This window comes from Siniperca chuatsi, linkage group LG6 (genome assembly GCF_020085105.1).
Source record: "Siniperca chuatsi isolate FFG_IHB_CAS linkage group LG6, ASM2008510v1, whole genome shotgun sequence".
NCBI lineage: Eukaryota > Metazoa > Chordata > Actinopteri > Centrarchiformes > Sinipercidae > Siniperca > Siniperca chuatsi.
Genome location: NC_058047.1, coordinates 29746837 through 29765704, shown reverse-complemented (window position 1 = coordinate 29765704; position 18868 = coordinate 29746837). Strand labels below are relative to the sequence as shown.

General features: G+C 39.0%; 1 protein-coding gene across 7 annotated transcripts in view; it reads left to right on the top strand.

Moving 5' to 3' along the window:
* The window catches only part of slc5a9 (solute carrier family 5 member 9), a 37999-nt gene extending 19349 nt beyond the window's left edge, over positions 1–18650 (top strand). For 4 of the 7 annotated variants that reach the window (XM_044198996.1, XM_044198995.1, XM_044198999.1 and 1 more), the window contains 11 exons: positions 745–849; positions 1273–1437; positions 1564–1669; positions 3946–4026; positions 4661–4866; positions 7539–7674; positions 8147–8254; positions 11449–11599; positions 15828–15996; positions 16909–17124; positions 17997–18650. In XM_044198996.1, coding sequence (XP_044054931.1) covers positions 745–849; positions 1273–1437; positions 1564–1669; positions 3946–4026; positions 4661–4866; positions 7539–7674; positions 8147–8254; positions 11449–11599; positions 15828–15996; positions 16909–17124; positions 17997–18308 — 1755 coding nt within the window. In that variant the 3' untranslated portion in view covers positions 18309–18650. Of the gene's footprint in view, positions 1–744; positions 850–1272; positions 1670–3945; positions 4027–4660; positions 4867–7538; positions 7675–8146; positions 8255–11448; positions 11600–15827; positions 15997–16908; positions 17125–17996 lie in introns of those variants that run through there. The other 3 variants (XM_044198993.1, XM_044198992.1, XM_044199000.1) reach the window with 2 other exon arrangements.
* Positions 18651–18868: the final 218 nt, after the last annotated feature.

Here is an 18868-nt window from a genome sequence, read left to right as displayed (position 1 = left end):
TTGATTGAAGTATTATTAATTGTTGATCAATGTTGCTAAAGTTAAATAAATTCTATTGTACTTTTAAAGAGCAGTGTCCTGTAATTATTTGTGCATATGTGTTGTGATAACAGCTGCTTGTCACTGTCCGTGCTCGGATTCAACTGTTCACTGTTCACCTAAATGTAAACAAGTTTTTCATTATTGACATTTTAAGAGAACACCCCTTTTTGAAACTGCATCTACAGTTTGGTTATTGGTCCCTGATTCCAGGGTGGTGATGCTAATAGTAGTTGATTTGTTTCAGCACTTGCACACACGTTATCATGGGGCTATGTTATAATTATTTTGAAAACAAACAACCATTTTATAGCTACAGCCATAGAGGTACACCCTTCCCCAGGCTTACCCTAATGTTTTGTTCCCCAGCAACAATCATGTACACCATATTAATAGTAAGTACAGCTTATTTAAAAACTTATTTGTGAATATGTCATGATTAAAAAAAATGTCATAACTAGTTGTTATCCCCTTGTTCCCTAACCTGCCGTGTGCTTCCCCTGTATTTACACATTTGTCTGGGTATAGGTACCCAGTAAGTATTTTATTGATACCCAGTATATACAAAATAATGACATGTGCTGTAATCTAAAGTGTTATCAAACATTTTTTAAAGTCAACTTTCAGAATTTTTAAACTAAAGCAAGCACTCAATTTTTTACAGAAATGTATGCTTTTCTTGTTATTTTCTGTATGTTTTTACAGATTGGAGCCTCTCTGATGTCCAGTAATGTTGGCAGCGGTTTGTTTATTGGTCTGGCGGGAACAGGAGCAGCCGGAGGAATCGCTGTTGGGGGATTTGAATGGAATGTAAGAAACACAGTCAGGGATTATATGTGATTTTGAGAGAGGAATGGGACAGCCACTTCTTCACCTCTTCTCATTCCTTCTCTATCACCATAATGTATAAATATATAATCATATAACCATGCCCTCCAAATCAGTATTTACCTTTGGCAGCAACTACAATCTTGAGTCTGTATGGATAGGTCTCTATCAGCCTTGTACATTACAATTTCCCCCCCATTCTTTGCAAAACTGCTCAAGCTCTGTCAGATTGCATCGTGATCATGAGTGAAAAGCCTTTTTCAAATCCGGCCACAAATCCTCGATTGGATTGAGGTCTGGACTCTGACTCGGTCACTCCAGGACATTAAATTGTTGTTTTGAAGCCATTCAGCTTTACAGCTTTTACTGACAATGTGTTGTTGTAACTTGAGCATTTGTGTGTAGGCAGTGTGGGTCCTGGTGGCTCTGGGTTGGATCTTTATCCCCGTTTACATCTCTGCTGGTGTGGTGACCATGCCTGAATATCTGGCCAAACGCTTTGGAGGCCAGAGAATACGCATATACATGTCTGTTTTGTCACTCATCCTCTACATCTTCACCAAAATATCTGTAAGACACACACACATTTACATTCATTCATTTGGCAGATTCTTTTGTCCAAAGAGACATACAAATGAGGTACAATCCAAGAGTTTCCACAGTAGAAACATTTGTCTCTGTGTGTGTGTTACCCAGACAGATATCTTTTCGGGGGCGTTGTTCATCCAGGTGTCATTGGGCTGGGATCTCTATCTGTCCACAGGCATACTGCTGCTGGTCACAGCTGCTTACACTGTGGCAGGTAAACACACACACACAAACACAATTTCTTGTCCATCATAATCCATTACCATAAACATGGATAGAACAAACTAAATGTCCATTTGGTTTTACTTTGTTCATTCAGTCTGATTTAGTCAGCCGATTTCTGCTCAGCAGGGATTGTTATTTTGCCCTAACAGATCAGTAGTGCGCATCTGTCCTGCTGATGTTATTTTGTTGATACATCAATTTAAGATTATTTCTGTAAATTGACTTACAACAGCATATATAGCTGTGTTCATCTGGTCTGCAACCAGGCTACCAGATTCAGCACTGTGGACAGCTTTTGGGACACGTGAGCTGAACAGGAAAGCAGGATTCTAAAGACTGCGAGCTGATTTGTTGATAGTCTAGAAACCTTAATAACAGCTGATGATAATATTATTTTACATCAATATCACGTTAAAAAAGTACTTTATTAGTGTGCTGTTTTTTCATTTGTATCATAAATGATAATTAATTGTAACATTTGTTTCTGTTAATTGTTGTGGTGTGAAAGTGGATGTGTGGAGGTGTGAATGAAATCAAATTAATTAAAAGAACATAAAAGTTCATCCTTGACCTTGGAATTAGTAGTGACAAAATAATCTAATCTCAAATGTCTATTTACTAGCTGAAGGGGAGATTTCAACCTCATCTCTCTGTCTTCATTCACAAATAGAGATTGCTCAGTTGTCATGTAAATGGCTCAGTTTTCATCATGTCACCTAGGGTGTTTCTTAGGGCTGTAGCTGAATCAGGATATTCAGAGTCGACTCAGAGACGGTACTTCAGGCCAATGAATCGACTCACACTGAACAGAAGTAGGGTAGAGTAGTGGAGGTTGTACCAGCGCTGGTTCAAAAGTAGTTCAGCCAACTTCGCTAACATTCAGCACCGGAGCTGAAAATGTCAGAAAATGTCCCTCCCAAGTAAGATGCGAGGAAGAGATGCAAGTAAAAGATGTGAGGAAAGAGGAATCAGGCAAACACGTTTTTAGTGAAATGAGACGTCCTTTCCTGTGAACCATCATCCAAAGCAATGTCAGTTTCTGATGATGACAGGACAGCTGGATCACCTGTCAGTTTGCAGGTTTTAACAGTTCTGCATGCCTTGGAGTTTGTATTTTAACAGGTAATTAACTGTTCAAATAATAATACACAAAGTTGCTACTGGCAACAGAATATTGATGTCCTCCAACATGACAAAAGTGAATGTGAAATAAAAACCTGTATTTTGTATTTATATTGTGAACAGATCCATCAAACCAAGTCTTTTATTAATCAAACCTACGGTTATCACAGATCCAATTATTTTAACTAAATGTTAAATCTGAACACAGATAAAATCTAAACTTGATAGGGAGATTACACCTGAGATGAATCTGTTATTTCTCCCAATATAAAACTGCAGTGATGTAGTAACAGAGCAGTCTGATCAGCTGCACTGTCCAGTTACTGATTTCTCATAAAGAGGTGTCTTTTTAAAAGACTTCTGTGAAGGTTGGTCTCTTGTATCCTCGCTCATGTCTCCTCTGGGCAGCCTCCTTGCTCCTGCAAACAGAAATAAGGGAATTGAGACATCCTTCATGATGGTGGACCAGGTCAATTTTCGAGTCACCCGAGGAGGAATAAGGCAAATGAAAAGCACCCATACGGTAATAGTTGAAGTTTGGTCAAATGCCAACAGGCAATGGGGGGAGATGGATGTGAATGTCCTTCTTGATCTTACTCCAACCGTCCACTGGACTCCTGGTTGATGACCTTTGACCCCTTCCCAGTCGATTTTGTGAGTGGTTTTGGTCTAGTGTTCACAGACAGCTGATGTTGCATGTTTTGTCCACTGTAGTGTACCCCATCGCTGTCATGATGAAGTCATACACCACTGCAGTCTTTCTTTTAGGGGGGGGTCCTGTCTCTAGGGTGTACCAGAAGATATGTTGAATGGTTTGTAGTAAGTGCTTGTGATTTGAAGACTCGGCTAGATGTTCTGACAGTCCAGCTTCTGGTGGTGGAATCTGAAGAAGACTGTAAGATGTAGTTGAAAGCTCTGGAAAAAGTAGTAAGTTGTCTTTGAGTCAAGATTTTTTTGTGAAATTCAAGTCAGTGGTTTAAAACAATGATTAAAATAATGTTTTGATCTCATCTTACTTGTGTCCTCTTTAAACAAACTGTCTGATGCCACTTCCTTTTGAATGCTGCTAACCCAATTATAAAAGAATTGTCTTACTAAGACACAATGTGCACAACATCAATGTGTGTGTATGTGTGTTTGTAGGTGGTTTGGCAGCAGTGATCTATACTGATGCACTCCAGACTTTGATCATGGTTGCAGGAGCCTTTGCACTAATGTTTATAGGTAGGGTACACACACACACACACACACACACACACACACACACACATCTTTGCACTTCTATCTTTGTGAGCACCATCATTGACATAATGCATTTCCTTACCCTAACCTTAACCATCACAAGTATATGCCCTGGTTACCCTAAAACCAAGTCTTAACCTTCAAACAGCCCTTTGAAGTTGTGAGGACTGGCCAAATTGCCCTCACTTTCCAAAAATGTCCTCACTCTGTAGGTAAAAACGTGTTTCAGTCCTCACTATGTAACAAGTACACGCACGACCAATAAAGGCTCCAACAGGCTGGAGACAGACTTTCTGGAAACAGTAGCAGCCTACTGAAGGATTTTCAGTCCTGTGTGGACTTTTAGAAAACTAAAACTACAAACTGGCCTATGATGACTGATAATGATGCTGATTGAAGCAATATGTTTTCGAATGATGATAACTGATATTTAATAATAATGGGTATCGTTGAATGAACATTTTTATGTCACATATCTCACTGAAAATAACTATTCATTGATTCCGCCCAATTCACATTCACATTAATTCTAGGAAGCATTTCATGGGCAAACCCAGTATAATATCGATCCGTTCTAAAATAAAATAGTGTATGTGTGTGTTTGTACATTTTCCAGCATTCTCCAAAGTTGGCTGGTATGAGGGCCTTGTGGATCGCTATATGTCAGCTGTTCCTTTGGTGACAGTCGCCAATACCACCTGCCACCTACCTCTGAGTGACGCCTTCCACTTGTTCAGAGACCCCGTGTCAGGGGATTTACCCTGGCCAGGTCTGGTGTTTGGGCTCACTGTACTGGCTACATGGGTCTGGTGCACAGATCAGGTGACTTTACTTACACTAATACATGTGGACTAAACAGAATTTTTGAATAGGGGTGTAGAGTCTAAAAAACTGATAGGTAACCATTAGCATTTCTAAAGCTGCAATAAATAATATTAGAAACATACATTCAATCAAATTAAAATCGTGTCATCAGTCATTTTAAATGTGTGTGCGCAACTCTGCCCTGGTGAGTGCAGCTAACTGTATCTCCTACACTAATACATGCAGTCCATAGACTTTGAGCTTTGATTTTAGGATGTTTACATCAGATGAACAGTAAACTAATTGGATAATTGGCACATAACATGTTTGTTTGGTAGGTGAGCTTTGTTTTATGACTTCATTCTCAGAAGAAATTTACAAACATTCGAGTCAATTTCAGTGCCACACTTGCAGGAGTCTACTGTCTGTTGAGTTCTTCAAACATGAGGATCAAGTAAGTGTTACTACTGGTAAAAAAGGGCACAAATGTTATGTGTTACGTATGTTCCGTGCATGTGTGTATGTCTGTGTGTGAGCTGTCTAAGTAATTGTTACAATTGTTAAAAGTTAACTTTAACCCAGTGAGAAAACTACGGAGCCCCCTAAAGGTCATGGCAAGAATATTTTGACGATTACTTTATATGTTTTGCGTTTCCTTGCAATACTTTGCGTTCCCTCTCAATATGTTTTGCGTTAGCTTGCAAGATGGAAAACAGTTGATAGTAAGTGAGAGATAAAGGCTTGCCCTTGGAGAATAATACGTAGGCGAAGTTGAGGTGACCTAGGGAAGGAGAAGTTGGCTTTTAGTGCAGCATGGGGCGAGGATGAAATTGGCTTAGTGTGGGCGGGAACAGAGTAGGAAGAGGGTGGGTGAGACAGGGCACCACATGTGGAGCACGGTAGGGCTGCACGGGTGGTGAGGATGTGGCACTATATTTCATTGTCAAATGTGCCCCAGCATGTGTTCTCATTGACCTGCTGAAGACAGGCTGCAGCTTCGGAGGCAGAGTGGATGTGATATTGGTGGAAACCATTGCCTCCAAAACCGAAGGCCAGATTAAGGATGATGGTGATGTAATTGTCCATTTCCTGCTGGTGGGTGGAAAATTGTGAACAAAATATGTCTCTGAAGAGATAGAAAGCATAAGCGAACTCTGTGGTTGTAAGTTCTCTGGAATAGGTAGGTGTTCTCCCTTTCAGGTAGAGGTGCCCTTTGTGTCCTTTGAGTAATCTGTCGCTAGGTGGTTGATGAAGGGAAGGCATGATGAGGAACAAGATCTGTGTATGTCTATGATCTGTTGGTGTAGATTGGTGGGAACTGGAGAAGAACAGGAGATAAAAGAAATAGACGGCAGGGGCACTGACATCTCAGTGCCACAAGCCCCAGGTAGAGCAAGCTGCTGTGGTAGCTTAACCTTGCTAGGCAGCTGGACTTGTGAGATCATGAAATCACAAGACTCCAAATTGCTGGGCTATGCACTTGTGTCCGCACCACAGTTCATTCGCACCGATCCAAGGAAGTACTAGCAGCTACAGCACGAGCTACGGATGTGTCCTAATGCTAGGTGTGCGTTATGATGTGTGTGAGAAGTGACTGGCAAACACAACAATGCTAAAGAGGTTAGCATATATGCTAGCAGCAGTTATATCAGAGGTGGAGAGCAGCAGTTATATCAGAGGTGGAGAGTATTTCTTCATTGAAAGAAGATCAAAGAACGGCACTGAAGCGTTTCTCAATGGAAAAGATGTTTTTGCTCTCTGGTGATAACCTTATTATAACACACAATAATTCTTGTGTCGATTGCTTCGTCTGAAGGTGATTATGTAAGATATGATTAGAGGTGGTTGCTGATGACTCCCGTTATTCATTGTTGCTGGCCTTTCTGCTGTCTTGAGCTGAAGGATATAGGTAATGTCACAGTGTGTTGTTGTGCGCTGTGTTGACGGAACTGTGGGCATGACAGGCTGACAGGAGAGCGTTGAAAAGTTTTCGGCTTCTGTTGCTGGGTCTGCTAGCGAGGGAAACTTTGAACGTGGTCATCCTGATTCCGTCCAAATAATTCATCGTCTGATGGGGATAGTGAAACGAAGTCCATATTCAATATGAGGTGAGTGGATGGATGAAGTTGCTCGTAGGGTAAATAGTAATGTTTACTTACTTTTCTGAGTGTGCTCGAGGCGATGTTGTGTGCTCTCGGTTCTGAATACGAGAGCAAAAGAGGAGGAGATTAGTAAGGTGGGTATTTATGGGAATTCCGGAAGTGGCGTGACTGAGGTGCAGGCCTGCTCCTGAAACTCTGGGTTTCAGCTACAATAAACAATAAACAATAAACGCCATGTTGGTGAAATTTTATAGATGATACTCTGAAACCTGACAGAAACACTGAAGTAAAGAGTCGTTGCTATGGAAACAATACACTGTCTCATATAGTCGCATTGGTGTAAACTGGCACGTTTTAGAATGTTGCAGACCAAATTTGTTTGCAAGTAGTTGCAAGTTTCAACTCATCTTGTGGTAAATCTTTGGTGTAAACTCGCCTTAAACAAATGCCCCAACCCTTACAAAAATATTGTTTCCTTCGCCCTCCGACGTTCTCTGAACATGCCCCCCACCCGGTGAGAAATGCTAGGGAATGCATTATGTCAATGAGGGTATAAAGACAAAAACGTGTGCATGCGTGTGTGTGCAGGTTATTGTCCAGAGGTCTCTGTCAGCCAAGTCTTTGTCTCATGCCAAAGCAGGCAGTGTGTTGGGAGGCTACCTCAAACTGCTGCCCATGTTCTTCATTGTCATGCCAGGCATGATCAGCCGAGCATTGTTCCCAGGTCAGTCTGTGTTGCCTCTCTCTGCTGGATTGTCATGTCAGATGTTTCTTTATGTTGAAGTACATGCATAATTTTGATTTGATCATTACTTCGTTAAACCAGACAAAATATTTTCAATTACAAAATATAAAAAATAAATCCATGGGGTTTTCGTCATATTTATTCTTGGAATTGAGCATGAATTTCAATATACTGAAGTTTTCTTTAACAGCTTTCAAAGTGCAGATCTATTGCAAAACTCAGCACATTATCACACAATAGGCAGACGAATAAATTAATCATTGATAACACTGACAAATGAAGATATATGTATTCTGGTCATTATGTTTTTTGTCAGAGAAAAATCTTAGTAATTGCCTCTTTTATATTGTTTTTTTTCTAACTAACTATCTAACTAACTACTAAACTAACTAACTAAGTAAGGTTTTACATATTTTATTCTCTCCCCTTTTCTGTGTTTGTGTGTTTGTAGATGAGGTAGGTTGTGTGGCTCCAGCAGTGTGTCAGAGTGTGTGTGGCGCTTCAGTTGGTTGCTCCAACATCGCCTACCCTAAACTAGTGGTAGAGCTAATGCCTGTGGGTGAGTCAAACAGACACACAAACGCACGCACACACACACACACACACACACACACAAAGCTTGGCTTTGAAATTAAATGTTGGACTTAAAGCCTTAGAGCCTTCCTTTTTGTTAAAAAAATTAAAAATTTTGGTGGTCGTCATGCACAAAGCCAAATGGCGGGCAAGCCCACGGATCTCAAACAAAGGGACAGAGCCAGAACGGGAGGACAAGCTCTATTTGTCCTCAAGATAACTTAGCTGGCTAAGCTACCACGTTAGCAATTTTTGCTATTCTATTTGAGAAAACCGTGCTAGCTAACACAGCTCATTCTTAGCTCAACTTCACACTACGTCCACCTGAAAAGATCGCAATGATTAATGATGTTAATGAGGAGGAGGATAGTAGTGGAAAGTGTAAAACGTGTACACAACTACACGAAACAGCCCTCTGACAACAACTCAGCCGAATATCAGTCTCTTGCAGATACACCTAACAGTCCTCTCAAGAAAGTTTGCCAAAGGGAGTCCCCGGAGCTTATATCAAACGTCACCTACTCGCTGCAATCAACAAGATCGGTAAAAATCAAGACTCCTTTCTCGAGAAATTACACTGTATTGAGAAATGTGTCAACGAGAACACCAGTGCCATCCGCACTCTGTCCACTTTCTGTTGGAGTTGTGAAGGAGCAGATGAGAGGTCTTACTACTAACATGACGGAGTTGAAAGCAGAAGGTCCAATCTCCAATGAAAGAGAACAATGTGCTATGAGACCAGGTAAATTAAATCAACGCCTACAAGAGAAGATGGAATTTGAAGATATCTTGGATGTCCTGGAACGAGAAAGCAAAAACATCTGTGGATGTGGCACATCGAATTGTATCAAAGAATGATAAGAGCAGCAGGAATGGTACTAACACGCAACCATATTACACCACACCGTGATCGTGTAACACTCTTCTGAAGCAAAAAAAAATTAAAAATCAAGATCACAGACACACAACAGGCATGTAAGGGATGCAAGAGCCAAGCTGTGGCCTCCTTGCCTGCACTCCACTTCTTGCAAGATAACTTTTTTTCTTTCCTAATGAATGTTTATTTACTGACCTTATCTTTTGTCCATTGAACGAAGATTCGGAATTAACAAATAACTTCAATTTAGTAATTAATGATTTTTGTAGTCATCTGTCATTATGAGATGCATTCAGATTTGTACATCCAAATCTGTACATCCTGCTTTTTAATTTGTATCAAAAATTATATACTTCTTTTTATACTCTTACTCTTTTATAATCTTGCAGCTCTTTTTTTGATAAAGTTAGTTCATTTATTCCTAGAATAACTCAGGAAGGTCTTGAACTATGTCTTGAACTATTGAAGAATTTGCTATTGTGATGCTATCATTAAGAAATGTAAACCCAATGGATTGCCATTTGAATATTATAGAACCTTCTGGGAGGACATTAAAGATATGATTTTGGCTGTCTTTGTATTGAGAACGGAGAGCTAACTGAATCAATGAAACAAGGCCTCATTGCTCTAATCCCTAAGCCAAACAAAGATTTTAGTTTATTTAGATAATTGGCATCCAATATCATTATTAAATTTGGATTATAAATGGTTCGCTTCACTCTATGCTAAAAGACTGAAACCCTGTCTGAATGAAATTATATCATCAACTCAATCTGGGTTTATAACACACATAAATAATAAGATTAATTTAATCCTAGATATATTAGTTTATTCTGATTTAATTAATGAAGTTAATTTTTGATATTAAACAGGGGTATCAGACAGGGATATCCCCAATTTTATTTTTAATTGCTGCCGAACTTATTAACCTATAAACTGTACATTATACAGATACTGAAGGTATAAAAATAGGAGAAAATAACTTAATAGTCAACTAGCTGATGTAACCTGTCTCTTTTTAAAGAAAGAAGATTAAATCATATTGGAGGCTTTAAAGAATTTCTCCAAGGCCTCAGGTCTTACAATTAATCAGAGTAAACGTGAAATTTTAACAGTACATAATTCTGAAACACCATCAATAGGTATAGAAGTAAAAAAAATATCAGTAAGATATCTTGGTATCTTAATAAGTCTCTTAATAAGTCTCTCTTATGGGAACTAACTTTTCCAGAAATCTTAGCAGTTTGGTCAGACCCTAATAAAATAAAAGAAGTTTACATGAAGATATTACATAGATACTACCCTTGTAATAAATTATTATTACAAGTGATAGTGTGATAGTGTATCTGCCAACTTCTCGCCCAAGATAGAAAAAGCAAAAAAAAGTATTTAACTGTTGGCTGCAGAATCCTTACCATACCGTGTACTGCTGTCAAAAGCGGACGGTATCTCAAGAAAAGTATAGTATATACTATATAGTATAATATAGTATATCCTGCCATGTTGATCCTAAGACATGTGCAGGCATCGATTCTCTTCTATTTAATTTCTTATGGAAAAACAAAACAGTACGTTAAAAGAAAAACATGTATTAGAAGCTACTCTGAAGGTTGCTTTAACGATTTTCAAACAATCGATCAGATTTTCAACATTAAGCAGTGTCTCTCTAAAAATAATTATCAATGGTTTTATATTCCTAATTTGTTATTTGATAAGTGTGGTGGCCTAAGATTTTGGTTATCTTGTAATTATAAGTGTAATAAACTGCCCCTCAAGCTTGACAATTTTCACAAACAAGCTCTTGAAACTTGGATGATTGCTTTCAAACATAACATGAGGAGCAGAATTGCTTATTGACCAGCGCAGAGAAATGCGCTGTTGGTGTCAGCTACTGCTCGCACAAGAATTGACCCATTGCGGTGCTTCCACCTCCTGTGTGTCCCTGCCATTGCTTTCATATCTTATAAGTATAACAAGAACAAGGTTTTAGTGCTTCAATCAGTCTCTGTTGTAGGATGATATCTGCATACAAAAGCACAAGGCTTTTGTCAGTCTCTGAACACTCTTGCCCCTCTTGCGATCCATGTACTGAGCTCCACGGAATCTTCTTTGAATGATGCCATTTTCGAAGAGAATTGATTGGTCAGTAGGCAGTGCTTTTATACGTGCTGATCTGTTATCTCAAACATAACCTGCTCCGGAGCAAGTGAACCTCCTTCATAACACTGAAAACCCAGGCTTAAACCTGAAGTTACCTCACTGCCTCTTCACCAAGACTGTGGTTGATCCTTCTGTCTGTGCAGGTCTTCGTGGTCTGATGCTAGCAGTGATGTTAGCTGCTCTGATGTCATCTCTGACCTCCATCTTTAACAGCAGCTCCACTCTGTTTACACTGGACCTCTACCACAGAGCCAGACCTAAAGCTTCAGAGAAGGAACTCATGATTGTTGGAAGGTAGGGGTGTATAGATGAACTGATACATATCGGAAAACCACTACAAGAGTCACAGAATCTGCTATCCAAATATCTGACCTAAATCCTACACAAAATTCTGAAAAAAACTATATAACTGTAAAAAACAATCTCTCCAAAGTACTTTCTCTGTCTTTTTGCCTGAAGCCTCTGTGTGTGTGTGTGTGTGTGTGTGTGTGTGTGTGTGTGTGTGTGTGTGTGTGTGTGTCCCACCTGCCCCTCTGTGGCTGGCTTGCAACTTTTCCCAATCACATACCTGCTGAAATGTTGATACCACTGTGTTCACTGCTGTTTGACCGTGTCAGTACATCACATTTGTCTTCAAAATGTACAGCGATATCAAAATATGCCTGTGGCACCACACACCCTGCTACTAATTTACGAAGTTACAGAGAGGAGTCAACACAGGGCGAGTAACAGTTGTGTTAGCAGCTAATGCTAACTTCCAACTGGCCCTGAGCCCCTCCCAGTTGAAGGCAAAATTGTTAACTGAAGCAATGACGTATTGTATTTTTATAGGGAAATACAGCCCATACAGTGTTATTAAAATACCAAATTCAGAGTTATGACACTGACCCAGAGACTGAGGTAAACAATACCCAGTCAACAACATTTTAGTGAAAAATGTTTACTACTGTTTGTTTTGACAGAGGACATCATTTTCTGGAGTATTTTGGATTTAGTCATTTGTATTTTAGTATATTTAGTATTAGTATACAATTGCAATATAGTACAAATTAAAATGAGTAAGAGTGAGAACTAATTTGTTATTTATTTATTTCACAAGTGCATGAGAGAGTGAGAGTGAAGGAGAGAGATAGGTATATGTAATGTAATGTTACCAGAGTATGAGATACATAGATGAGGCAGGTAGCAATGATAATAATAACTGTGATGATGGTGTTGACGACAGTGATGTGATGCCAGATCTCACTCTCCTCAGAATAAGGCTGACATAACACATCATAGGCTAATATCTAACATTCAGTAACCTTAGGCAAGTTCAACTGATTAATATTAAGGTTAAAAAAACAAGAGATCAGTTTCAGTTTACCAAGTCAGTGAGGGTCATAAATTAATAAACAGGCTTAGCTTTATTTTCAGCTGCACTCCACATTCCTGAGTCTTGCACCATAGCGTGAGGTGTATCTCAACAGGACATCGGATTAGTTTGACTTCAAGCTACTTGTCCTGCTGGTTTGTTTAATTTAACTGTGGATATGTCTCCAAGAAGGCAAAGTGACAGGGATAGTGGGATGTAGTGCAGCTAGATTAGACAGCTGGCCAAAAGTGACTTGATGTTAACTAATTTGGGGACTAGTAGAGATACGATTGTTTTGTCTTTATTTTGATATTGGCCGAAATGGAGGATTTGATTTGCAAGTATTCAAGGAAATGTTCTTTCCAAATGCCGTTCTTCTGACCCAAATGACGAAATGAAACCAGCGTGTTATTGCGGAAGAAATGTTTGACACGATGAGACAGTTGCTTCACATGAAAACATCTTAAAACATACAAGATACATTTGATATTGACAACATGGCGGCTTAAACAAACTGTAAGAATTAAAGTGCAAAAGTACTAAGTGCTTGTGTAGTTATTGCACATTTCTCTATTGCACTAAGATTTCGCATTAGAGTTCAACAGTCTGCTGCAGTTTTATGCACAGATTTTCAATGTGTGTTTTCCAGCAAAGAAGGTTATCTATGTGGACACCTAAGTATTTGTACAAAGACACCTGAATGATTGTCTGGTTTGGTCAGTCACTTGTCTTGGAACTAGGACCATCTGTAAAGTGTTTTACTCTACATCTATCCAGAGAGCGTCTGATTGAGTAGGACTGATCCAACTGATTATATATTTGAGTTGGCTGAAGTAGTTGGCTCAAAATGTTGAGTGTTTTGGATTTTTGAAAAGTGGATAATTTAATTTTGGGAGTTTTGTTTCTCCAGTAAAAATGCGGAGATGATGAAGTCTTGGGAATTGAACCAGGACACAGTGTGAGCTGAATTAGGATCATGGTGAACAAATAATTTATTTTTGGTGTAAAGTTAAGATTGAACAGCTCAGTTTCAGATATCTGAAACCTTTTCTACGATTGAACAGCTCTGACAGCTTGGGAGAAATGTTTATACCAAAATATGTGATGCACTGGAACCCAGTGCATGTGATCCCATGTATTTGTATGTAACTATAACATCCTAGTTTGAGTTCCGATGGGGGCCTGTCCAATTATTTCTACACAGTCTCACTGGATTGAAACAAACAGAGCTGTACTTTATGAGTAATTGGTATCTCTTAAAAATGACCTTGGAGTGAGCGAGGATGTCTTATACCCATAAGACATCCAAGGTCATTTTCTAATCACTAAATATTCAATTACATTTGATTCTGAATTTTGTCGCACTTTATTTTACGGTACACTAATAAGACGTATTTTGTAAACAAACACAGTTGTACCATAATTACCTAATACCCTAAAAGACACCATACACCTAAATTATGTAATTAGAAACTGCAAATAATGCCGTATTAGAACCAAAATATACTATACTTAGACACTGTTATATCAACTTATTCTCTAATTAGAAACCAAATACACAATTAGACATTTTACACCATAGAAATCAAATACAATGCCATATCAGATCCAAAATATTGAGACGCTATTCTACTCTTACCACCAAATTATGTTGTAATTAGACACCACTTATAATGCTACCAACAAAGACCTATGATAGATAGAGATAGAGACAACACAGGCTGTAATTACACGCATTTAATGCAATATTATATCGGGCCTAGCCCTCATAATAGGCAGACAAAACACATGAGAGATCAGAGGCAGCGACAGCGTGTAGAGCTAGAATATTTTAATTCTGTGGATTAAGGTTTTATTTCGACCAAACCAGAGCCTGTTATTGTTGGAACACTTTAAAGACTAACCAAGACGGTTTTGGTGAATTTTATTTCGTTGAATAAAGGCCAAATCTGCAATTTACTACCCTCTCCCCTCCCTCCTTCTCTCTCTCACGCTCTCTCTCTCTCTTTCTCACTCTCGAAACCTAACACAGCAGGGGCGGATAGTCGCCCACCATTGAATCTGGTTCTGCCCAAGGTTTCTGCCTGTTAAAAGGAAGATTTTTCTTGCCACTGTCGCCAAGCGCTTGTTCATGGTGAGATTTGTTGGGTCTCTGTAATTAATATTATAAAGAGTACGGTCTAGACCTGCTCTATATGAAAAGTGCAAAGAGATAACTTCTGTTATGAATTGGCGCTATATAAATAAAACTGAAGGATCTCTGAAGGATATCCTATTTTGGTTTCTAATTAGAGTATAAGTTTGTATAATAGTATAGTACATTTTGGGTCTAATACACATTATATGCAGTTTCTAATTACAGCATAATTTAGGTGTATGGTGTCTAATTAGGGTAGATAGATAGGGCCTTTCGTGTTTTTCGTGAGTTTCGCAGCCAACATTGTTTCTCCTGCACACTTGGAACGGGAGGATGAGGCGAGCGGTATTCAGTTGGTTGCAATCTGCAATTTCACCGCTAGATGCCACTAAATCCTACACACTGCAGGAGCTCAAACTATTGTTCTGCTTTCAGTTCATCATTTGAATTGACTTTAGTGCTCTCATTTGATAAAAAATGACTAATTATTTGCAGAATTTGCTATGAGTCAATTAATTGCTTTTTTCTTGAAGCTTGTAATAACGGATATAAAAATGTAAAATCGCGGTATTAATGTTGAAGTATATTTAAATTCAAATACTATTGTTTAAAAGCATCTTTTAACCTTTGAACACAGATTCTCTCCTGTGTACTACACCTTTTCAGTAAAACCATCAAGGCAATTGACTGTCAGCTTGAAAGGCATATTGCTGCATATATGCAGAAATAACAAAACCCAGGCCAATATGTGCCAGTCGAATTTCAAAACCATAAAGGCCATTAAAATTAGATATCAGCTTAGAAGGCAACTATTTCTTATATGCACTAATACAAATGATAATTAACAACAATAAATGTGTTCCATGTTCAAGTGCCAGTTGAATTTCAACAAAGTCCACAATAGTCCATGTAAATATGAAAAAAGAGGAAGAGATTATTGAGATTAGACATTGCAAATTTATGAGTTTGAGTTAATTTTTAAAGCTTCAGACACATCTTTCTAAAACTTTCCTCTCTTTTTGTATTTTCAGGGTTTTCATCGTGGTCTTGGTGTGTGTTAGTCTGTTGTGGATTCCAGTCATCCAAACAGCCAATAGTGGACAGCTGTTTGATTATATCCAGTCAGTGACCAGCTTTCTAGCTCCACCCATTACCGCGGTATTCCTATTGGCTATCTTCTGGCCACGTGCCAATGAGCAGGTAGGTCTCACACACACAAACACAAATCCTCTTACATGACACTTTCCCAACCTTAACCTAGACAAAAAAAAATCACATGGCCAAATGTAATTCTGTCAGTTTGTGAGGAGAGTGCATGTTTGCAGACTATTAGTAAACATCAAATTACTCACATTCAAGCATTTTTTACACTGATGAAGGTCTGAAGTTGCAAAATGTTCCTTATTCCCAATAAATGTGGGAAGGAGCATGTGAGTGTGTCAGCATGTTTGTAGTAATTTGCTTGATTTGAGTAGACACTAATTTAAGGAAGATGCACCCTTTAAACGTGTAAAGCCAGATACATTACGCAGTAAATTAATATGAGTCCCACCATCAATAGAACATATGTTTTGATTTATTGTTCAGTTTTCAGTGATTTCACCCCTTTTATAGCATTCCCGCAATGCAACAAGGTGGAATGTAGACATACTTATAGAGCTGCAGTTACATCCAGGTAACATCTCATCTCACCATGACTCATTACTGAATTGGAGTTTACTTCAGTGCAGTCGCCATGGCTATATTCATTCATTCATTTTAAAATAGAGCAGTGATCACGGATATGCAGTGGTGATAGCTTTGCTAAATGTGTGTTACTGAAAAGGCGAAGACTGCTGAGTGTTTCTTCAACTTCCTTAACTTTGTCGTCACTATCAACAATCTCTACTTGCATCAGAAACTTGAATGAGAAAACACAAGCAGCCAATTACAGTTCTTTGTAGCTCCTAGCTCCATAGCCACTGTAACCCCAATGTGTATTTGACACTGGGCACCACTACGAGACAGGGCCACAAGATTAAAAATGCCGAACCTTAAGGCCCTTTTTTTGACAGTTCCATATGGTTCTACAACTAATATTTTTGTGTATGTCTGTGTGTGTGTGTGTCTCAGGGTGCATTCTGGGGTCTGATGACTGGACTAGTGGTGGGATTGATCCGCATGGTTCTGGAGTTCTCTTATATAGCTCCTTCCTGTGGTCAGCCTGATCGTCGACCTGCAATCCTGGCTGATGTCCACTACCTGTACTTTGCTCTTATCCTGTTGGCTCTCACCTGCCTTATCATTGTTGCTGTCAGCTTGGCCACTGCCCCAATACCTAAAGAACATGTAAGGAACATTGCCATACATTCATTTTATTTATGATCTCTCTCTTTAAATCGAGAGTGCTACTTTGTGACCTTAGTGAAGGAAGCCTCCTTGAAACTATAGTACAGCCCAACTCCAACACAAACACTTGTCTGTTGACAATCACATCTGGTGTATTAGCTATAAGGTTTGAACTTTACAGTTACTATTACACAGTTTTATTACTGTGCGTTTTGCATTCTCACAACATTCACATTGGATAGTTCAATGCCAACCTTCAACATGTATCACATGCACAATAAAGAAAAATGGCGAGTCTGTTCCAATGTTTGTTGAAGCACTGCAGAGGCAAACACCTCAATTTGTGACGGGTGTACAGCACTTTTAACATCCAGTAATCAGCATATAGCCTCAGAAACTTAGCAACCCAAGTTCATAGACCCACAGAGATCTAGGGCCCTGCCCCAGTTGGTGGCCCAAAACGGCACTGGCCTTTATGAGACCCCTTTGTAATGTTTCAGTTTGCACCACTGCACACACTGAGGTTTTATTCTGCTCTAATCTCGTTAAGCTTTCTTTTTAATGTTTTCCCAACACTGGCTGTGTTGTATCCCCATTTCTGCCAAATGTAAAAGTTCTTGTAACTTGCATTTAGTGTCACCTGCTGAGGAGTGCTGAAATTTAGTTCCAGGAACTCATCCCCACAACAGGTGGAGAAAAGTAGAAACAAAAGCAGAACCCGTGAAAATGACTACCATTACATTCCTGCAGCGGAAAATGGCTAGTCCACATTCAAATGTGAACCTGTACTACATGTCATCGATTGGAAATTAGACCATTAGCAGAAACACTAACACAGACATATGTGTTGGATCTAATCCTCTCCTGTCCAGCTGTACCGGTTGACTTGGTGGTCCAGATACAGCCAGGAGCCTCGGATCGACCTCACAGGTCCCCGGATGATCTCTGACCCAGTGAACTCTGAACTTAACCCTGACTCTGTCCGCTTGCCACATTCCTGGTGGCAGAGAGCTGCTCTGTGGCTGTGTGGTCTGACTGGTTCAAGCTCTGGCTCTGTATCTCCAGTGATGGAAAACGGTGAACTGAATTCCCTACAAGAGGAGCCACTCTGGAGAAGAGTCTGCAATGTTAACGCCCTGCTACTACTGGCTGTTAATGTCTTTTTCTGGGGGTACTTCGCATAATATGCAGGTTCTATGAAATCCTGAAAGTTGACCTGAAGACTGATGTGCTGGACTGGCATTTGGTCTTTTCTTTTTGATTAAAAGAAAAGTCTTGGTCCAGTGGTTAAACCAATCAGCTTCTGTGCTGGATTTGTTTGTATGCAACATCATACAAAATTAATGTAAATTTAGATGTGTATTTATCAGGAGAGACATTTAGTCTCTAACTTACAAGTCTGTAATCACTTTTTAAACGTTCTTAAAAAGAAAGCTGACAGAGCTCTACCTGAGTGACAATGATGCAGTTTTTCGAACACTCCTACCAGAATAGCAATAAATGGAAAATTATGGAAAAGAAAAAAATGTCCTGATATTTCATTTCCACTCATAATCCATAATCCATAATGTCCATAATCCATAATGTGTTATATATATATATATATATATATATATATATATATATATATATATATATATATATATATATATATATATATATATATATATATAAATTCTTTCATGACTTGTCCTAGCTCCTCTTGGATCTAGGAAGTATCATATAATGTTGGTTTGTGATTTTA